General features: G+C 47.2%; 1 protein-coding gene across 10 annotated transcripts in view; it reads left to right on the top strand.

Moving 5' to 3' along the window:
- The window catches only part of hyi (hydroxypyruvate isomerase), a 41,136-nt gene extending 19,370 nt beyond the window's left edge, over positions 1-21,766 (top strand). For 6 of the 10 annotated variants that reach the window (XM_072510626.1, XM_072510628.1, XM_072510621.1 and 3 more), the window contains 5 exons: positions 766-844; positions 3,869-3,918; positions 6,457-6,526; positions 14,631-14,765; positions 21,220-21,766. In XM_072510626.1, the coding sequence (XP_072366727.1) occupies positions 766-844; positions 3,869-3,918; positions 6,457-6,526; positions 14,631-14,765; positions 21,220-21,308 (423 nt within the window). In that variant the 3' untranslated portion in view covers positions 21,309-21,766. Of the gene's footprint in view, positions 1-765; positions 845-3,868; positions 3,919-6,456; positions 6,527-14,630; positions 14,766-17,545; positions 17,904-21,219 lie in introns of those variants that run through there. The other 4 variants (XM_072510623.1, XM_072510630.1, XM_072510631.1 and 1 more) reach the window with 4 other exon arrangements.
- The last annotated feature ends 262 nt before the right edge of the window (positions 21,767-22,028 follow it).

The following is a 22,028-nucleotide window of genomic DNA, read 5'->3' as shown; positions in this document are numbered from 1 at the left end:
AGAACAGTAAAAAGTCAGAAACTAATGATTCATGTGGCGCGTGGTGATATCTGTTGTGCAGAGTGACTATTAATGGACCCGCCTCCTCCCTTCCTCTTCACTGTAAATCTGTTTTGAAAAAGTGCCTTCAATCCAAACCACCTCCCAGTCTCTGCAGTTCACTGAATTAAGTTCAAGTTTAAGATCCAGTCCCTGTAGGATTGTGCCTGTGTAGTTAACGGTAAAAGCAATTGGCTTTGGGTTGTTACTGTGGCTAGTGAGATTAGACACTGGTAACAGTCTCAGCACTACTTAAGTAAAGGCGGTAAACGCTGAAAATATTCAACAAATTAGGCAGCATCTGTGGAGAGAGAAATGCTGGGAACAGCTTCTGTGGTATCTATGAACATAGTTGGTGAGATTGGCTGCTGGTAACAGCCCTAAGCACAACTGGTGTGGGTAGTCAGTAAGATTCGGCATTAGTAATAACATTCAACACTATTTAGTTGACGGAAAATTTTGATCTTTAAAACCGTTTTTGTTATCTTCCTCTCTTTTTTTCCTCCCCCTGCCACCCTGCTATCCCCGCTGTTGTATCTGGAGCACACAGCCTTCCTCCCTACCTGCTCAATGCCCTTTTTCTGTGGGCTGTACAGTTCTGACCTCTTGATGGAATAGCAGAGGCCCAGCTGGTACTGTATTCTCTCCGCCTCCCAAAAATACATAATTCTCCTTTGTTTTTAATTCTTACCTGAGCGTAACTCTAAATGCTATCCTTTTATTTAGGAGGGGCTGCTAGGGTTGGTTGAACCTATTAACACTCGAATCACAGATCCCCGTTACTTCCTGAATACACCGCATCAAGGTAAGCGTGAGTCTTGACCGGTAGACAGCTCCAGCGGGGCTCTATAAAATATTACCGGGAGTCCAGTTATTTATAACAAGGTGTAACTCGATTGGGTTGGAATTTACTCAGGCACCGAGCATTGTGGGTGGAGACACAAGTATCCCACAATGTAATCACCTCTGCTTATTTCTCGTATGAGGCCACTTAATAGTGAACAATAAAACAATTGGGAAATTTATATGCCACTTAAGATTTTAAAATATATTAATATATCTGGGAGCACTTTTGTCCACAATTCCTATGTCCATATTTATGATGGGAGATGGCAATGAAAATTTATCAGACTGTAATTGTGACATCCTGCCAGTAGTGGCGCCGTCGATCTTCGTTTTTGTGCTTCTCCAATCCTGAGCTGTTTTCCAGAAAAATTCCTCAACTTCAACCAAACCTGCTTCTCCACTTCCCAAATTGCTGTAGGTTTTTCGAACAATAAATCATCTTAGAAAATTAAAGTATTGTACAAAGTAAATACAGAACAAAAGTGTTCCTCTTATGTAGAAAGATCTATTTATCTACTGTATGAAACATGGGATCTATTTATCTACAAGCTAGTTATATGTGCAACATTCTACTCCATATCAACTAGTATATTTGTAAAATTGGGAAATTAAGCACAGACAGTGACCATCTCTAACAGTTGAGAATCCAGCCATCGCCTCTTGATGTTCAGCAGCATTACTGTGGCTGATTTCCCTGCCTACGGCATTATCATTGCTGAATCCTCCATCATCAACATTCTGGGGGCTTCCCATTGACCAGCAACTGAACTGGACCAGCCGTATAAATACTGTGGCTACAAGAGCAGGTCAGATGTTGGGTATTCTTCCATGAGTGACTTAACTCCTGCACCCCCCTCCCCCCACACCACTCCCCCTCCCACAACACCCCTCTTCAGCCCTGCCCGCCATCTACAAGGTACAAGTGAGGGGTATCATGGAATGATGTCCATTTGCCTGGATGGCTCAGCACCATCCAGAACAAAGGAGCCCAAATATTATTACCACACCCATCACTTTCAACTTTCAGTCCCTCCGCCACTGGAACACAGTGCAAACCATTTACAAGATGCACTGCAGCAAACTGGCAAGAGTTCTTTCACAGCACCTTGCAAATCTTCAACCTCTAACACCACCCGTAAGTTTCACTCCAGGTCACCCACCCTCCTGACTTTGAACAGTGTCTCTGTTCCTTCACTGGCAATGGGTCCAAATCCTAGGACTCCCTCCTGCACTGTGGGTGGACCACATTAGAAGGCTGCAATAGCTAGGGAAGGTGGCTTAGGAGTGGGTAATGAATGCTGGCCTAACCAGTGGCACCCACATCCTGCCAACAAATTACAAAACATGGTGACTACATTTAAAAGGAGCATATGTCATCAAGTGTAATTTGCAAACACCAACAATAAATATACAGTATTGAGGTAAAATATCATAGATCATAGAATTTACAGTGCAGAAGGAGGCCATTCGGCCCATCGAGTCTGCACCAGCTCTTGGAAAGAGCACCCTACCCAAGGTCAGCACCTCCACCCTATCCCCATAACCCAGTAACTCCACCCAACACTAAGGACAATTTTGGACACTAAGGGCAATTTATCATGGCCAATCCACCTAACCAGCACATCTTTGGACTGTGGGAGGAAACCGGAGCACCCGGAGGAAACCCACACACACGGGGAGGATGTGCAGACTCCGCACAGACAGTGACCCAAGCCAGAATCGAACCTGGGACTCTGGAGCTGTGAAGCAAGTGTGCTATCCACAATGCTACCGTGCTGCCCCCATATAAAACCATTTAAATGGAGAATATATGCTAACATCATACAATTATAACTTCTATTCAAATCTATTTTTAAATTTATATCTAGGTACTTTATTCCAGTTTTTAACACAGTTTACTCTTAATTAAAAGGTACTGAAATAAAAATCTTTTTAACGCCAATATGGCATTTTAAATTCTCAGGGATAGTCTGTATTCTATTACTGCGTTTGTATGTTTTGTGATAATGTCCTTTGGGGAATAATGTTTGCCTGGGGCTTATACGACATGGACACCGCTCTGTGCTTTATTTACTGTGGATTATTTTTGAATGCTACACTATGCTATACACCATGTGGCAGCAAGCAAACACGGTTCCAGGAGCTTTTTTAAAGCCACACTCCCTTGCACAGCATGTCCCATCAGTTACAACTAATTGGAGCGGAGGCGGAGGGGATTTAGCAGCTGGTGCCCGTACCAAGGGACCTCAGTCATGTGGGGACAGTGGAGAAGCTGGGATTGTTCTCCATGCAGTAGAGAAGGTAAAAGGGAGATTGCCTTGAGGCCTTCAAAATTATGAGGGGTTTTGATAAGAACAGATGGGGAGAAATTGATTTGACTGACCCGAGACTCAGTGACAGAGGGTACAGACTTAAAATTATTGGCAAAATGACCAGAGGGGAGAGGACGAGATTATTTTATGTGAAGAGTTGTTATAATATTGAGTGCAGTTCTTGAAGGGGTGGTGGTAGTGGATTTGACGGCCAAAATGTAATTGGACTTATACCTTTAAAAGAAAAGGAAAAAAGAATTGCAGGGTTATGGGTAAGAAATAAGGGATTGGAATTAATCAAATTTCCCAAAAAGCTAGCAGGGACCCAGCCTGTCTGACACACACAACGCAACAGTCTTCGGCTACACTAGGTCCAATAATACCACCATCTTATCCCGACCTTTAAAGATTGCACACTGGTAAAATTAATCGAAATTAATCATCCCGTAACAGCCTCCCCGAACAGGCGCCGGAATGTGGCGACTAGGGGCTTTTCACAGTAACTTCATTTGAAGCCTACTTGTGACAATAAGCGATTTTCATTCATTTCATTCATTCATAATGTAGTTTAAACTGGTGCTGGAACTCGAGTGGTTTAATCTGCTAGTAAACAGTTGTTTCACTTGCATCCAATGTCTGCGGTTTAGTAAAGGATGTCCTGTTTATTTCAGCCGTGAGGATTTTACAGCAAGTGGATAGGCCTAACCTGAAACTCCAGCTGGTGAGTGATAATGTAAATAGGAAGTAATTCCCCAACTTCCCGAGCTCCCGACGATTTGGGTTATGTAAAAATAATGTAGAGCAGCTTTGACAGGGAGGAGAAAAGGGAACAGAAAATCAGCGATCAGCTCTCTTTTGATGAGGCACAGCAGCCAGCGTATTAATGTTCATTCCGAATGTTAATATCACACCCATGTCCAATTGCTGCTAATATGAGCAGAAATATTTCTCAGCCATCCACCTCAGGCACATTTCTTCTGACCTTGTAGTTATCACGTCAGAAATCTTAACCCTTCAGTGAGTGCTTCATCCTGACTGAAGATGTCAGGAATAAGCATATTTGCGGTGGCCTCCACACTACCTCACAGTTAATTTATTTATTCTTATTCATTCTGTTTGAGGTGTTATAGTGGGTGGGAATGATCACAATTGGACTAATTGGCAATATTGAAGGATTCGTTATTGTAATTATCAATGGAGGTCTCCTTCTAATTGCTCCAGTTACTCTCTATAAAATGTACTTGGGGATTTACTTTGAAAACTATAAGTTAGACATTTCTGTTGGAAATTAATAAGTTAATGCCCTGTTATAGTGTACAAAAGATTGCCATGCCAGCACATTAAGCATTCATGTGCTGTTATCACCAGCAATAATTTCTACAACTACAGGGCAACATTTGTGAAATATCAGCCTCACAAACAGTGCCAGCTTATCAGAAAGTCGGAAGTTCACTGCCTACAATGCTGCACGTGAGGATAAAAACACTTGTGGGCAGCTTGCCAATGATTTTCTGGTCTTCTGTTGCGTGCGAGGCATCACTGGTGCCGTAACACTTTAAAATTCCTCTCTTAATATTTACGAATGGACCTTTCCCAGTGAAATTTGAATTCGTTGAGTGATAACATTGCCTCACTGTTTGGATAAGGTCAGGAAAGTCACTAATAAATCCAATAAGGAATTCATGAGAAATGTCTTTACTCAGAGTGCTTTGAATGTGGAACTGGCTACCATATGGAATAGTTGAAGCGATAAGCATAAATGCATTTAAAAGGAAGCTGGATAAATGCATGAGGGAGAAAGGAAGAGCAGGATGTGTTGAGATGAAGTTAGGCGCGAAGAGGCTTGTATGGAGCTAAGTACTTTTATGTAGTGTTAGGATCCCAGACGAGAATCCAACTAGATTTATAAAACTGTGAGGAAATGTTACTGCACCACAGGAGTGATAACACTGACCAATAGGTCTCTTTTATGTCAAATTTTTAAAAATTATGTCACAGAATTAGCAACAATGAAATAGCTTTACAGTTAACAGTTACACAGTTCTTAAGTAAAAGAAGAAATCTTAACTTACTTCCTAAACCTGACACTATATATACCACTATATACAGTTAACAATTACACAGTTCTTAAGTTAATGAAGAAATCTTAACTTACTTCCTAAACCTGCCACTATATATAGAGCAACACGGTAGCACAAGTAGATAGCACTGTGTCTTCACAGCGCCAGGGTCCCAGGTTCGATTCCCCGCTGGGTCACTGAGTGTGCGGAGTCTGTATGTTCTCCCCGTGCCTGCATGGGTTTCCTCCAGGTGCTCCAGTTTCCTCCCACAGTCCAAAGACGTGCAGGTTAGGTGGATTGGCCATGATAAATTGCCGTTTGTGACCAAAAGGGTTAGGAGGGGTTATTGGGTTACGGGGATAGGGTGGAAGTGAGGGCTTAAGTGGGTCGGTGCAGACTCGATGGACCGAATGGCCTCCTTCTGTACTGTATGTTCTATGTTCTATATTCCAATTAAGCAAACCAATATATTTCAAATACTACCCACGAATAAAGTTAACAACCAGGGTTTCACTTGCTTTTCTCTGTGTAGAATCTTTGAAGAGTGAACCTTTCAGTACTAAATTGAAACACATCTGTTAAGATTAGTGTTCTAGGACCTACTGGCTTTTCAGACAGACCTGGTTCCTCCCGTTGACTACATCATCTGTACCCAAAGCATAAGGCATTTTTTGTCTCTTCCTATAAGATGTCCCTTGACTTGTTCAACCAGGATCTAACAAAATAACCCTAATAAATTATCTACACCCCAGGGGACCTTCAAACCTTAACGACATTCCATTAGCTAGCTATCTGTAAATAAGTAAATGGTTCTCAAAATCTATTAGCAGAACACTTCACCTGCATATCAATGATTACCTCGCGTTTGGAACCTTAATAACGGCTCTAGCAGTCATACTGCCTGTGTGTATCTTAACCCAGGTTTTAATAACATTACTGCAAAATTATAAAATATAAAAGTATGACAATTTCTTACATTCATCACAATAGACTTGTTGGTCCATTTTCTCTGCTAAACAATTTTATAAACCTACCCTCTAACTTGAGTATGGGATGTGATTCTCGTTCTTATTCCATTTTTGCACTGTGATCAGACATTGTATTTGAGCAAAATTGTTCTGCGTATTCGAAGCCTCGTACTGAGTTTTCTATAGACTGTTTAGCTGTTTCTGCATTCACTGAATTGTGTTTGGATGTAGGACTTGTTTCACTGCCAGATAATGGATGGGAATCTCACTCAGAATATCACCAACTACTTCCCTCTAATAGGCAAGTGCTTCTTCTCTGTATACATGTATGTGTTTTAGAGGGATTGTAACCACTGGTGTCCCCCATATGCTGGGAATTTGCCAGTAGGTTTGGAGGATCAACATGTATGTGTGCACATGGATATCTGTGTGTTATGCTGCTTGGAGAGTGTGTTGTTTGTCTTCTGTATTGAAGAGATGGCATTCAGAGAACTTAAACCAATTATAAATAAACCAAAACGCAAAGTGTTGGAAAAACTCTGCAAGTCAGGCAGCATTGTTGCATGAAGCAAAATTAAGGTAACATTTCACCAAATTTAGTTTGTTTCACACCTGTCAACGAGTTTCAGAGGTAGGGAAAAGGGGAGGGGAGGAAAGAATAAACGGGAAGGTCTGTGATAGGGGGAAGATAAAATGACAAAAGGGGATTGGTGACAGGAATAAAGAAGCAGCGAGTGGGTCTCGAGGAAGTGTAAATAGGATTAGTAGAATCATTACCAACTGTTTGCTGTTTGAAATCATGGAAACGGTGGTTATGATTTGAAATAGGCAAACTCAATGTTGAGTCCAGACCCTTGTAAAGGGCCTAATCAAAAAATGAGATGCTGTTGCTCCAGCTTCCTATGAGCTGCATTGTATCAGTGCAAGAAGCCGAGGAGAGAGAGGACAGAGTGGGAGTGACCATTGACCGGAAATCAAGGTCACTATTATGAACTGAACAGAGGTATTCTCCAAAGCAATTATCCAATCTGCATTTGGTCCCCCCTGTGTAGAGGAGACCACATTGTGAGCAGTGAATTCACTGGATTAAATTGAACGAGGTACAAGTAATTGCGGCTTCACCTGTAAGGTGTGTGGGGCACTGAAGGGTGAGGAGGTAAAAAGCAGCTTTTCTGCTTGCATGGGAAGGGGAGAGTTGTTGGGAGTGTACCAGGATGTCATGGAGGGAATGGTCCCTTCAGAATGTTAGGGGGGAGGAAAATGTATTTGGTGATGACATTGTGCTTCAGGTGATGAGGTGCAATACAAGGACCAGAGGAACCTGGGAGCGAGGGGAAGTGGCCAGAGCCTAGATGTGCAAGAAGTGGGATGGACATGGTTGAGGTCCCTGTGAATCAAGGTGGTAGGAATTCCTTGGTTGAGGAAAAAGGAAGCTATATCTGAAGCACCAGCGTGGAGGGTGGCATAGTTTGAATGGTAATCGATCTGCAATGTTAATCCTATTTCTTTATCCTTATGGAGATCGTTAAAATTCTGAAAGGTAATAATGATAATCTTCATTAGTGTCACAAGTAGGCTTACATTAACATTGTAGTGAAGTTACTGTGAAAATCCCCTAGTCGCTACACTCCGGCGCCTGTTCGGGTACACAGAGGGAAAATTCAGAATGTCCAATTCACCTAACAAGCACGTCTTTCGGAACTTGCGGGAGGAAACCGGAACACCCGGAGGAAATCCACGCACGGGGAGAACGTGCAGACTCTGCACAGACAGTGACCCAAGCTGGGGTAGAGTTGACACAGAGTGGTCCTGTTCATGGGGTGGAACCAAACTAGAGGCTATGAATATAAGATAGTCACGACTTCCGGTTGTTGCTATGCCTAGGTAGGTCGCACGTTCGGCAGCTCCCGCAGGAACGGACTTTTGGGCTCTCCAGAGGGGCCCCAACGGCAATTGTTCGATGGCTTCCAGTGTGGGAAGGTGACAGCAAGGTCCCCCCGACATTATATGGATTGGACCAGAAGTGGAGCGGTGAAAAAAGTGATCTTGGGTCAGCGAAAAGTGCGAGGGAGGAAAAGCAAGATGCCGACGGGTGGAGACCAAGCAGCATAGGCGCAGTGGTCGCAGGAACAGCAGGAGTTTCTCAAACGCTGCTTTGAGGAGCTGAAGACAGAAATGCTGGCGCCAATGAAGGCGGCGATTGAGAAGCTTGTGGAGACCCAGAAGGCCCAAGGGGCGGCGATCCGGGAGGTGCGGCAAAAAGCTTCAGAGAACGAGGATGAGATCATGGGCCTGGCGGTGAAGGTGGAGGCGCACGAGGTGCTGCACAAGAGGTGGGCAGAAAAATTCGAGGACCTGGTGAATAGGTCGAGGAGGAAGTATCTTCAGATTCTGGGTCTCCCTGAAGGAGTGGAGGGGCCCGATGCCGGGGCATATATGAGCACGATGCCCAATTCGCTGATGGGCGCGGGAGCTTTCCCGAGGCCCCTGGAGCTGGATGGGGCTCATCGGGTCCTGGCAAGGAGACCCAAAGCCAACGAGCCGCCAAGGGCTGTAGTGGTGAGGTTCCACCGCTTCATGGACAGAGAGTGTGTCCTGAGATGGGCCAAAAAAAGAGCAGAGCAGCAGGTGGGAGAACACGGAGATCCAAATTTACCAAGACTGGAGTGCGGAGGTGGCTAAGAGGAGAGCTGGTTTCAATCGGGCTAAGGCGGTGCTCCATCTGAAGGGGGTGACGTTCGGTATGCTGCAGCCTGCGCGATTGTGGGTCACGTTCCAAGATCGGCACCACTATTTTGAAACGCCCGATGAGGCATGGAACTTTATACAGACTGAAAAGTTGGACTCAAATTGAGGGTTTGTCGTGGGGGGATGTTTACTGTGTTCACTGCGTTTATTACATTTGTGGAATGTTCTTTTGGTTTGAGTGCTGGGTGGGGATGGGTGAATGGATTTGAGGTGGGGGCTGTGGGAGAGTGTGGGCGTCGGTGTTGGAGGGGCAGGCCCCCACGGAGGACGAGGGGGGGGGGGGTGGAGGCCCGGGGATGGGGAGTTGGGGTAAGGCCGCAAAAAGGAGCTGCGTCAGAGGGGGCGGGGCCGGCTCAGGAAAGCACAGGCTTTTTCCCGCGTTAGGGAAGGATGGGGGTGGGGTCGGGGGGGAAGGGTGGTGCTAGAGAGGAGTGCACACTGGCTGCCAAGGGGAGGGGGGATTCTCACACTGGGAGGTCGATGGAATAGCGGGAGAGGCCGGGGTCAGCAGGAGTCAGCTGACTTACGGGAATGTTATGGGGGGAGTGGGGCGGGGCGAGTAGCCCCCCAATCCGGCTGAATGTGAGGGGCCTGAACGGGCCGGTCAAGAGGGCCCGTGTGTTCGCGCACTTAAAGGGACTGAAGGCAGACATGGTTATGCTCCAGGAGACGCATTTGAAGGTGGCCGATCAGGTTAGGCTGAGAAAGGGATGGGTGGGACAGGTATTCCATTCAGGGTTGGATGCCAAGAACAGAGGGGTTGCAATACTGGTGGGGAAGCGTGTGTCGTTTGAGGCAATGAATATTGTCGTGGATAATGGAGGTCGATATGTGATGGTGAGCGGTAGGTTGCAGGGGGTGCGGGTGGTACTGGTGAACGTCTATGCCCCGAATTGGGATGATGCCGGATTTATGAAATGCATGCTGAGTCGGATTCCGGATCTGGAGGTAGGAAGCTTGATAATAGGGGGGGACTTCAACACGGTGCTGGACCCAGCACTGGACCGCTCTAGGTCCAGGACGGGTAAGAGGCCGGCTGCGGCCAAGGTGCTCAGGGGGTTTATGGACCAGATGGGAGGAGTGGACCCATGGAGCTTTGTCAGGCCGCTGGCCAGGGAATTTTCATTCTTTTCCCATATCCATAGAGCCTACTCCCGGATAGATTTTTTCATTTTGAGTAGGGCGCTAATCCCGAAAGTGGAGGGAACGGAATACTCGGCCCTAGCCATCTCGGACCACGCCCCGCGTTGGGTGGAGCTGGAGTTGGGGGAGGAGAGGGACCAGCGCCCGCTGTGGCGCCTTGATGTGGGACTGTTGGCGGATGAGGAGGTGTGCGGGCGGGTGCGGGGGCGCATTGAAAGATATTTGGAGTCCAACGACAACGGGGAGGTGCAGGTGGGGGTAGTCTGGGAGGCGCTGAAGGCGGTGGTCAGGGGAGAGATAATCTCCATTAGGGCCCACAGGAAGAAGAGAGAGGAGAGGGAGAGGTTGGTTTGGGAGATTTTAAGGGTGGACAGGAGGTATGCAGAGGCCCCCGAGGAGGGGCTACTCAGGGAGCGACGGAACCTCCAGACGGAGTTCGACCTGTTGACCACAGGGAAAGCAGAGGCACAGTGGAGCAAAGCGCAGGGGGCGACGTATGAGTATGGGGAGAAGGCGAGTCGGATGCTGGCACACCAGCTTCGTAAGAGGAAGGCAGCGAGGGAGATTGGTGGAGTTAAGGATAGAGGGGGGAATACGGTGCGGAGTGCGGTGAGAATAAATGAGGTATTTAGGGACTTCTATGGGGATCTGTACAGGTCTGAGCCCCCAGCGGGGGAGGAGAGGATGCAACGATTCTTAGATCAGCTGAGGTTCCCGAGGGTGGAGGGGGAGGAGGTGGCTGGTTTGGGGGTGCCGATTGGGCTGGAGGAGCTGGTTAAAGGATTGGGGAGCATGCAGGCGGGGAAGGCCCCGGGGCCGGATGAGTTCCCGGTTGAATTCAACAGGAAATACGTGGACCTGCTGGGCCGTTGCTAGTGAGGACTTTCAATAAGGCGAGGGAGGGGGGGACCCTGCCCCCAACAATGTCTAGGGCGCTGATTTCTTTGATCCTGAAGCGGGACAAGGATCCACTGCAATGTGGGTCGTATAGACCGATCTCGCTCCTCAATGTTGATGCTAAGTTGCTGGCAAAGGTGCTGGCTACGAGAATTGAGGACTGTGTCCCGGGGGTGATCCATGAGGACCAGACGGGATTTGTGAAGGGTAGGCAATTAAATACAAATGTGCGGAGGCTCCTCAATGTGATTATGATGCTCCCGGTGGAGGGGGAGCGGTGGTAGTGGCAGCTATGGATGCAGAGAAGGCCTTTGACTGGGTGGAGTGGGAGTATCTTTGGGAAGTGTTGCAGAGGTTTGGGTTCGGGGAGCGGTTCATCAGCTGGGTCAGGCTGCTATATAGAGCCCCGGTGGCGTGTGTGGCTACGAATCGGCGGAGGTCGGAGTACTTTCGGCTGTACCGGGGGACGAGGCAGGGGTGCCCCCTGTCCCCCTTGTTGTTTGCAATGGCAATTGAGCCTCTGGCCATGGCACTGAGGGAGTCCAGGAAATGGATGGGACTGGTCCGGCGGGGAAAGGAACACCGTATGCTGACGACCTGTTGCTGTATGTGGCAGATCCAGTGGAGGGGATGGCGGAGGTCATGCGGATCCTAAGGGAGTTTGGGGACTTTTCGGGGTATAAACTCAACGTGGGGAAGAGCGAGCTCTTTGTGGTGCATTCAGGGGACCAGGGAAGGGGGATAGATGAGCTACCCTGCATGTACCTGCGGCATCTGAGGAGGGTGGAAAGGAGCTTTCAGTACCGAGGGATCCAAGTAGCTAGGAGCTGGGGGGCCCTGCACAATCTCAATTTGACGCGGTTGGTGGAGCAGATGGAGGAGGATTTTAAAAGATGGGATATGCTGCCACTCTCACTAGCGGGTAGGGTGCAGTCGGTCAAAATGACGGTCCTCCCGAGGTTTCTCTTTGTGTTCCAGTGCCTTCCCATTATGATCCCCAAGGCCTTTTTCAAATGGGTAAGTAGGAGCATCATGCGTTTTGTGTGGGCGAATAAGACCCCGAGGGTGAAGAGAGTGTTTCTGGAGCGTAGCAGGGACAGCGGGTGGGCTGGCGCTGCCGAATTTGTGCTGCTATTATTGGGCAGCCAATGTGGCGATGATCCGTAAGTGGGTAATGGAGGGAGAGGGGGCGGCGTGGAAGAGGTTAGAGATGGCGTCCTGTGTGGGCATGAGCCTGACGCCGCTGGCGACGGCACCGCTGCCGCTCTTGCTGACAAAGTACACCACGAGTCCGGTGGTGGTGGCGACGTTGAAGATCTGGGGGCAGTGGAGGCGACACAGGGGCGAGGTGGGAGCCTCGGTTTGGTCCCCAATTCGGGAGAATCATCGGTTCGTCCCGGGAAGGATGGATGGGGGGTTTCGGAGCTGGCATTGGGCAGAGATTAGAAGAATGGGGGACCTGTTCATCGATGAACAGCCTAGGGGCGCTGGAGGAGAAGTTTGGGTTACCCCCGGGAAACGCTTTCAGGTACATGCAAGTGAGGGCGTTTGTGTGGCGGCAGGTGAGGGAATTCCCGCTGCTCCCGGCACAGGGGATTCAGGACAGGGTGATTTTGGGTGTATGGGTTGGAGATGGCAAGGTTTCGGCGATTTACCAGGAGCTGAAGGAAGAGGAGGAGGCCTCGCTGGAGGAGTTAAAGGGCAAGTGGGAGGAGGAGCTTGGGGAGGAGATAGATGAGAGTCTGTGGGCTGATGCCCTGAGTAGGGTTAATTCTTCCTCCTCTTGCGCCAGGCTCAGCCTAATACAGTTCAAAGTTACTCACAGAGCGCATACGACAGGGGGGAGGTTGAGTAGATTCTTTGGGGTGGAGGACAGGTTTGGGAGTTGCTCGGGAAGCCCGGCATATCACGTCCATATGTTCTGGTCGTGCCCGGCACTGGGTGGGTTTTGGAGGGGTTTTGTGAGGACTATGTCCAAGGTGGTGAAAGCCCGGGTCAAGCCGAGCTGGGGGTTGGCATTATTTGGGGTAATGGACGAGCCGGGAGTGCAGGAGGCGAAAGAGGCCGGTATTCTGGCCTTTGCGTCCTTGGTAGCCCGGCGGAGGATTTTGCTACTATGGAAAGATGCGAAGCCCCCTAGTGTGGAAGCTTGGATCAATGACATGGCAGGGTTCATCAAGCTGGAGAGGATAAAGTTTGCCTTGCGAGGGTCTGTGCAGGGGTTCCTCAGGCGGTGGCAACTGTTCCTAGACTAGCGTTAGGAGGAGGTCAGCCCAGGGGCGGTGGGGGGGGGTTCTTTTGGGGGGCATTTGGGTGGGTGGGGGGGGCCTTCCCTATTGGTGCTTTTAAATGTCATATGGGGGAAATCCAGCGTATAATTTTTGATTCTTGTGTTCTTGTTTCTTTCTTTTTGTTGAGGGGGGGGCGGGTTTGTTGAAAATCTGTGGAAAAATTGGAATAAATATATATATATTTTTAAAATGAATATAAGATAGTCACAAAGGTATGAACAGGAAATTCAGAAAAGAATTGAGTAAAATGTGGAACTTGCTACCATAGGAAGTAGCTGAAGTGAATAGTGTAGATACATTTAAGGGGAAACTTGAGAGAAAGCAGTGAATCGATGATTTTTGTGATAAGAGTTAGATAAGGAAGGATGGGAGGACAATCAAGCAGGGCATAAACGCCTGCATGGGCTGGTTTGGTCAAATGGCCTGTTTTTGTGCTGTACGTTCTGTGTAATTATTTGACTGGGAGGTGAGAATGCTAGCAGCTGACAATAGCCCCCATGAAAACACCACGATAGTCTTCGCAGCCTTCAGGAGCCAGGGATAAAAGTTCACCGGCACACAAAAGCGTTGCTGCCCGTGAGAAAGAATGTTAAATTATATGAAGCTAATTGGAGTGGTTCAGCAGCACAATTTCTGAAATTAGAGTTGAAATTAAATTTTAAGGATTGCATTTTCCTTGCGGTTAAAAACACTCCCAAGAATTACGAAAGCTGCAAGCGCTATTATTCACAGAACTTGTGTCTCATCATCAGGGTGCAGAATGTAAGAGTCCTCAGGCATATACAGCCGAGTTGTGCATGGAATGTAGAAGCAGAATTATTCGGTGTTCATTTGTCCAGTACAGAATGACCTGTCCCTTGCTTGAAGTTCAGCTGATGATTGTATTGGGTAGTTTAATTCCCCGATGATTCAATCACACTAAGCAGCATCCGGAGTGGAATTGTGTGTCGCTGATCAGCAGAAAGGGCATTATACTGCAATAATATTTGAGACTGGCACATCATTAAAGTCTGTTAATTTGCAGAGGACACTGAAGTTTTGCCTAGGCTGATGAGATATTATATTGAATGAGCCAGCCACCATCAATACACTGCTAAAGCTGTCATTCCCAGAAACATAATTAAGAACTGTGTTTTTCATTAAAAAGCATTCAGTTCACCGAGATCAATGACATACACGGCTGTCAGTGAAATCCATGCAGAGATCTCGTGTCAGAGATAATTGCGCTTTTAATCCCGAGCCCTACTTTAGCGTGTTGTTTGGTTAAGATACCTGAAGGATATGCTGCATTGCTGCTCTGATATGTTTTGTGTCTTCTGCCTTCAGGTCATGTCCAAATTGCACAAGTTCCTAACCGGAACGAAGCAGATAGCCCCGGAGAGATCAGCTACAGCTACATATTCAGCCTGCTGGAGAAATTGGGCTACCAAGGTTATGTAGGCTGTGAATATACTCCAAAAGGTGGGTAACCCAGAATTGCATGCCTTCACCCTTTTAATTATTTAGACACTACAAGCATGCAACTGAAATTTGGAAGTGTATGTTCGTCATCATAGAGTCATACAGAACAGAAGGAGGCAATTCGGTCCATCGTGCCTGTGCTACAGATATCCAAATAATCCCAATGCCCTCCCCTTGACCAAAATAGCATAGCATTTTTTGCCTTTTCAAATATTTATCCAGCTCCCGACTGCAAATTATTATTTTACCTGCCTCAACAGGCAGTGCATTCCAGATGAGAGCAACTTGCTGCGTTAAAAAAAAAGTTTCCTTATGTCGCCTCTAGTTCTTTATCCAATCACCTTAAATCGGTGTCCTCTGGTTACCAGTCTTTCTGCTACTGGAAACCATTTTTCATGTGTTTAATCGATTAAAATCTTTCAAACTATTGAACCTCTCTGTCAAATCTCTCCTTAATCTTCTCCGCTGTAAGGAGAACAGCCCAGGTTTTTCTCGTCTGTCCACATAACTGGAGTCTTTCATCCCTAGTACCATTCTTGTAAACTTTTTCTGCACCCTCTCCAAGGCCTTTTTCTAAAGACATTTTTCCTAAAGTGTGCTGCCCAGAAATGAACACAAAACCCCAGCTGAGACCTAACCAGTGTACTGCATGCATCTATTTATAAAATCAAATAACATGTATGTCTTTATAATAACATTCTCAATTGGTCCTGCCACCTTTAAAGAGTGGTTAGCACTGTTGCTTCACAGCTCCAGGGTCCGAGGTTCGATTCACGGCTTGGGTCATTGTCTGTGCGGAGTCTGCACGTTCCCCCCGTGTCTGCGTGGGTTTCCTCCAGGTGGTCTGGTTTCCTCCCACAGTCTAAAGATGTGGACGTTAGGTGGATTGACCATGATAAATTGCCTGTGGTGTCCCAAAAAGATTAGGTGGGGTTACAGGGTTATGGGGATAGGGTGAAGGTGTGGGCTTAGGTAGGGTGCCCTTTCACAACCACAGGTTTGTCCCGGGTGGGTTCCAGAGCTGGCAAAGGGCAGGCATCAGAAGGATGGGAGATCTGTTCATAGACGGAAGCTTTCCCAGTTTGAAGGTGCTAGAGAACAAATTTAATCTGCCGCCAGGAAACGCCTTTAAATATCTGCAAGTACAAGCCTTCCTGAAAAAACAGGTAGTGGCCTTTCTGACGCTGCCGCCACTGAGGATACAGGACAGGGTAGTCTCCTGCACCTGGGTGGGGGACGGGAAGGTGTCGGATATCTACCAGGAACTACAGGAGGCGGAGGAAACCCCAGTAGAGGAGCTCAAGGGCAAATGGGAGGAGGAGCTAGGTGAGGAGTTGGAAGCGGGTCTGTGGGCAGAGGTCCTGGGCAGGGTTAATTCCTCATCATGTGCCAGGCTCAGTCTAATTCAATTTAGGATGATCCACCGGGCACACATGATGGCAGCGAGAATGAGCAAATTTTTGGGGTAGAAGACAGTTGTATGAGGTGCAAGGACAGCTCTGCAGACCATGTCCACATGTTTTGGGCATGCCCGGAGCTTAGAGAGTTCTGGCAAGGGTTCGCGAGGGCAATGTCCAAGGTGCTTAACACACGGGTGGTGCCGAGTCCAGAGATAGCGATCTTTGGAGTGTCAGAAGACCCGGGAGTTCAGGGGGCGAAAGAGGCCGACATCTTGGCCTTTGCCTCCCTAGTAGCCCGGAGATGGATTTTATTAATGTGGAGGGACTCAAAGCCCCCGAGTGTAGAGACCTGGGTTAACGACATGGCTGGGTTTCTCAGCCTCGAGAAAATAAAGTTTGCCTTAAGAGGGTCCACGCTAGGGAGCTGGCAGCCGTTCGTCGACTTTCTCGGGGAAAATGAAGATGTTGTCAGCAGCAGCAATCTGTAGGGGCGGGGGGGGGGGGGGGGGGGGGGTGGTGAGTGCTTCATTGGGATGGTGTGGGAAGACTGAGTTGTGTGGGTAATGTCTGTTTAATTGTTATTGTAGATTCTCTTTTTGCACTATGTTAATGTTCACTCTAGTTTGTTTTGTTATTATTGTTACTACATTTTTATTATGTAAAATTCTGCAAAACCTTAATAAAAATACTTTTAAAAAAAGGTAGGGTGCCCTTTCCAAGGGCCGGTGCAGACTTGATGGGCCGAATGGCCTCCTTCTGCACTGTGGGTATGGGTTCAAATCTCACCACAGCAGCTGGGGCGATTTGAATTCAATCAATAAATCTGGAATTTAAAGTTGGAATTCAAAGCTAGTTTGGATAATAATGACCATGAGATCATTGTCGTAAAAACCCACCTGGTTCACTAATGCCCTTGAGGGAAGGAAATCTGCCATCCTTGCCTTGTCTGGCCTACATGTGACTCCAGACCCACAGCAATGTGGTTGACTTCTAAATTCCCTCCGAAATGGCCCAATAAGCCACTCAGTGTACCAAACTACTGCAAAGTCAATAAGCAATGAAATCCAGATGAATCGCCCGCCATCGTTCTGGGCACTGGAAAAATCAATGGCACAATCATCTCTGTTGATCCTACAACTTCCTTCTAACATCTGGGGGCTTGTGTCAAATTGGGAGAGCTGCCTCACAGACTAGTCATGCAGCAGCCTGACATAGTCATACTCATAGTATCATACCTTTGTCATGGGAGTGTCCCTTTAAGAAATGTTTTTGTCTTATCACATGGCTTCAGTGATGTCATTGTGTGGGTGGAGCTGGGCTGTGGCTCTGGGTGTTGGTTTTACTTTCGCTTTGAGTTTGAACTAGTTTTGTTCTGCACAGGTTGAAAGAAGGTTTTTTTCTCTATCTGCATTTTAAAAGCTGTTTCCAGTCTGCTTGAGAACTTGAAAAGATATAACTGTTTTCTGGAAGAAATTCAAACCTGCTGTTTTGAAAAGGAAACGGGAGCATTCATACCCGGTCTTGAGGGCTGTGTGCTGGGCCACCCCTTTGAAAATGGGGTTTCTGGTTTATGGGATCTTGTTATTTAATTGGAACAGTTAATGGGGGTAATTTATTAAGGGTTATACATAGAGTATTGTAGCTGTGTGGGATATTTATGTTGGCAGTTGATAAAAATGCTTACTGTGTGTTATAAAAATATTAACTAAATTCGTAGAATAAACTTTGTTTTTTAAAAGTGCTTAAGACCTCTGTTGAATAACACCTGAAAGGCAGGCCCTTGAGCTCATCAAAATCAATAAACCGTTGGAGGTCAGGTGAACTCCATGATATACTTTGGAGTTTTCTAAACCCTGGCCCATAACACCTTACAGACAATACCTTACAGCAGCTCAAAACTGGGCATCCATGAGGTGTTGTGGGCCATCAGCAACAAAATTGTATAGAACCACAATCTGTAATCCCATGGCCTGCAGACTGGTCACTCAGCACCCAAGCTCATTACATACTTGGTTCAAACATAGGCGAAAGAGCAGAATCCAGAGATGAGGTGAGAGTGACTGCCCTTGACATCAAGTGTGGCATTAAGGATCTCTAACAAAATTGAAGCCGATGAGAATCAGGGGGGAAATTATCCGCTGGTTGGAGTCATAGCTAGCACAAAGGAAGATGGTTGTGGTTGTTGAAGGTCAATCATCTCAGTCCCAAGACATCACTGCAGGGGTTCCTCAGGATAGTGTCCTAGGCCCAACTATCTTCAGCTGCTTCATCAATGACCTTCCTTCCATCATAAGATCATAAGATGAGTGTTTGTGGATGATTGGATAATGTTCAGCACCATTCACGCCTCCTCAGATACTGAAGCAGTCTGTGCCCATATGCGGCAAGACTGGGATAGCATTCAGGCTTAGGCTGAATGTTTCAAGTAATATTCATGCCACACAAGTGCCAAGCAATGACCATCTTCAACAAGAGAAAATCCAACCATTCAAAACCAATTTTCTTTTTTCAATTACATTACCATTGCTGAATTCGCCACTATGAATATGCTGGGGGTTAACATTAACCAGAAACTGACATGGACTAGCCATATCAATACTGTGAGTACAGGTCAGAGGATGGGAATCCTGCGGCAAGTAACTCACCTACAGACTCCACCATCTACAAAGCACAAGTCAGGAGAGTGATGGAATACCCACCACTTATCTCGATGAGCTCAGTTCTGACAATATAGGAAGCCGGAGGTTTGACGTGGGGCTGCTAGCCCCTCGCAGCATCAGTGAGGGACACCGCCGACACCGAGGGACACACAGGGGCAGCACAGTAGCACAAGTGGATAGCACTGTGGCTTCACAGCACCAGGGCCCCAGGTTCGATTCCCCGCTGGGTCACTGTCTGTGCAGAGTCTGCACATTCTCCCCGTATCTGCGTGGGTTTCCTCCGGGTGCTCCGGTTTCCTCCCACAGTCCAAATGCGTGCGCAGGTTAGATGGATTGGCCATGATAAATTGCCCTTAGTGACCAAAAAGGTTAGGAGGGGTTACTGGGTTCCGGGGATAGGCTGGAAGTGAGGGCTTAAGTGGGTCGGTGCAGACCCGATGGGCCGAGTGGCCTCCTTCTGCACTGTATGTTCTATGTTCGACACCATCCTGGACAAAGCAGCTGCTTTATTGGTACCCTATCTACCATGTTCAACATTCGCTTCCTGCACCATTAATGAACAATGACAGCCATGTATCATCCACAAGGTGCACTGCAAGAACTTACCAAGGTTCCTTAAACAGAGGGCGGGATTCATCGTTCCTGATGTCGATTTCGTAATCGGCGATGGGGCAGAGAATCCCTTTTGACGCAAAACCTGTTTGCCGCAGGTTTCATATGTTCCGCCCCCTCCGAAACGGCTTCATTGTGGCACGCACTGCATGCCATTGGGATGGCCTCAGCGTGTCACCTGAAGGCCCTCTTCTGATGCTCCGCCCTCGATTGGGCAATTCACTTGTAGTCTCAGTCGAGCGGGAACCCGGCGTTGCGGCTGCAGACTGTGTCCAGCTCCGCCACAGTCGGGTGGGAGCCTTGCTGCTGGCCGGGGGGGCTTCTGCGAGGGCGGGGTGGCCAGGGGGGCACTAACTGGCAGGTCCGTTCTGCGCACTGTCGGCGCCATGTTTTACAATGCAACCGCTGCAGGTCGTCTCCATGCACAGCCACGGGCCCGCCCGTTTATTTCATGGAAGCCGTAAGTTTGACGTGGCATGGCTGCTAGCCCCGCGCAGCATCAGTGAGGGCCGCCGCCGATTTTTTTTCACGTAAAACGACACAGATCCTCCATACATAGCCTCCGAATCGGAGAATCTGGCCCAGCACCTTCCAAACCAACGGCCACTACCGTCTTGAAGGACAAGGGCAGCAGATACCTGGGAACCCCACCACCTAGAAGTTCCCCTTCATCACTCACCACCTTGACTTGGAAATATATCGCCATTCCTTCACTGTCGCTTGGTCAAAAACCTGGAACTCCCTCCCTAGTGGATATATCTACAGCACGAGATCTGCACCAATTAAAAAAAGTCAGCTCACCACCACTTTCTCAAGGGCAGTTCGAGGTGGGTAATGAATGCTGTCCATTAAGCTTTTAAGTCTTATTATTTCCATTGGATTTATGAAAACGAGCATGAACAGTGAAGAGAAATTAAAATCGAAGCAACTATGTTGCTTTGTACATTCAAACCCAGAATACGTAATGAGGAAAGGTTTCAGCAGTTTACTTAGTGGGAAATCTTACCTAAACTGGAGCTCTTTGCTGGAAACCTATTTGACCACAAACCTCTCGCACATTCCCAGTCCAGCTGCCATCAAATTCAGAATGCATCACAAACTAACAAAGTGCAACAACATAAGCCAATAGAAGTCTTTCTTTACATCGGCAGGACATATGGTATTTTCTGAACCAGTTCATCGCCAGGGATTGTCATAAGTTATCTTCTCCATTATTGGTGTGTTGTTTCCATTGACATGTGAATATATTGTCAAGGTTTCGAGATATCCTGCTCTAAGTCTTGTGTGACAAGCTGCACTCCGACTGTACAAATATACATTAGAAGTGTTTGCCCATGGTAAGTCGGAGGGCACCTTTTTATTAGAAGGACAGGAGCTTTACAGTGCATGACAATGTATTGTTCTGCTGCTAAAGTGGAACCTAAGGTTTGATTGTTGGTAGCTCATACATTCACTCGGCAAGTAAGGAATAAACTGTTGATTTTATCTTTTACAATAAGTTAGTGTTTTGGGGCAATACACTGAACTTGCAAGATGCTAGGAAATCTTTTGGGAGTGTGCCCATAAGCAGAATGGAAAATACAGTCAACAGGTTCTGGAACAATCTGACATTCTACCTTTTTTAGAAAAAGCTCATTTTTGGGGGTGAGTTTGCTGTTTACTATTGCCTGTGATAAGATCAATGCAATTATTTTAAGGCACCAAATGAATACCCTAAAACAACAAGTATGGCCATTATTTTTTGAACTAATATTTTTCTCTTTTTAAACAAAATTTAAACAGGCAACACCGTAGACGGTCTTGGCTGGTTGAGAAGCTACTGGGGAAACCAAGGCACCAAGAAGCTGGCTGGCCGAGCTGAATGTCAGTAATGGAGCTGAGGAGTAATTTGTTGAATCTCCTAATTGACGAGCAACAGTTTAATTTCAATGAAATTCAGATTCTAATTCAGACTGAATTTGTGGCTGACAGGATAGTCATTTGAGCAACCATCCAGAAGGCAACTGTCGTAATATACACCAGTATATCATGGTGCAGACACACAATGATGGACACACAGTGGGACCAATCAACATACACAACACCGCAGCCAATCACCAGTGAGAGCACACGCACTATAAAGACAGGGGGCATCAGAGTTCCCGCTCATTCGAGTAGCAGCTAGCTAGGCGTACAGAGCTCACAGCCTGCAACACAGACATTCACCATGTGCTGAGTGCATCAACTGGTTAGGAAAAGGCAAAGGTCTTTAGTTAAAGCTAGTATCGGATTTACCCACAGTTCAAGTATGTTTAAATAGTTAATCTTTTAATAAAATAGTGTTGCACTACTTCAAGTGTTGGTGACCTGTATGTGATCCAGAACACCCAACGCATCATGATACCAGGAGTGGTTGCATACTAGCACTTCTTAGACCGACCTGCAAGTGATCTGCCTTCCGCCAGCATTCTGTCATCCTGCGACATGGACAACATCAGCCCGCCGCCGCCGGTCCGCATCACCGGCAACCTCGGGGCCAACTGGAAGACTTTCAAACAGCGCTTCCAGCTCTTCCTCGAGGCCTCGGACAGGAAGGGTGTCTCGGACACCAG

This window comes from Scyliorhinus torazame, chromosome 7 (genome assembly GCF_047496885.1).
Source record: "Scyliorhinus torazame isolate Kashiwa2021f chromosome 7, sScyTor2.1, whole genome shotgun sequence".
NCBI classification, from domain to species: domain Eukaryota; kingdom Metazoa; phylum Chordata; class Chondrichthyes; order Carcharhiniformes; family Scyliorhinidae; genus Scyliorhinus; species Scyliorhinus torazame.
Note: the sequence above shows the minus strand (reverse complement) of the source record. Positions and strands in the feature narration are given on the sequence as shown.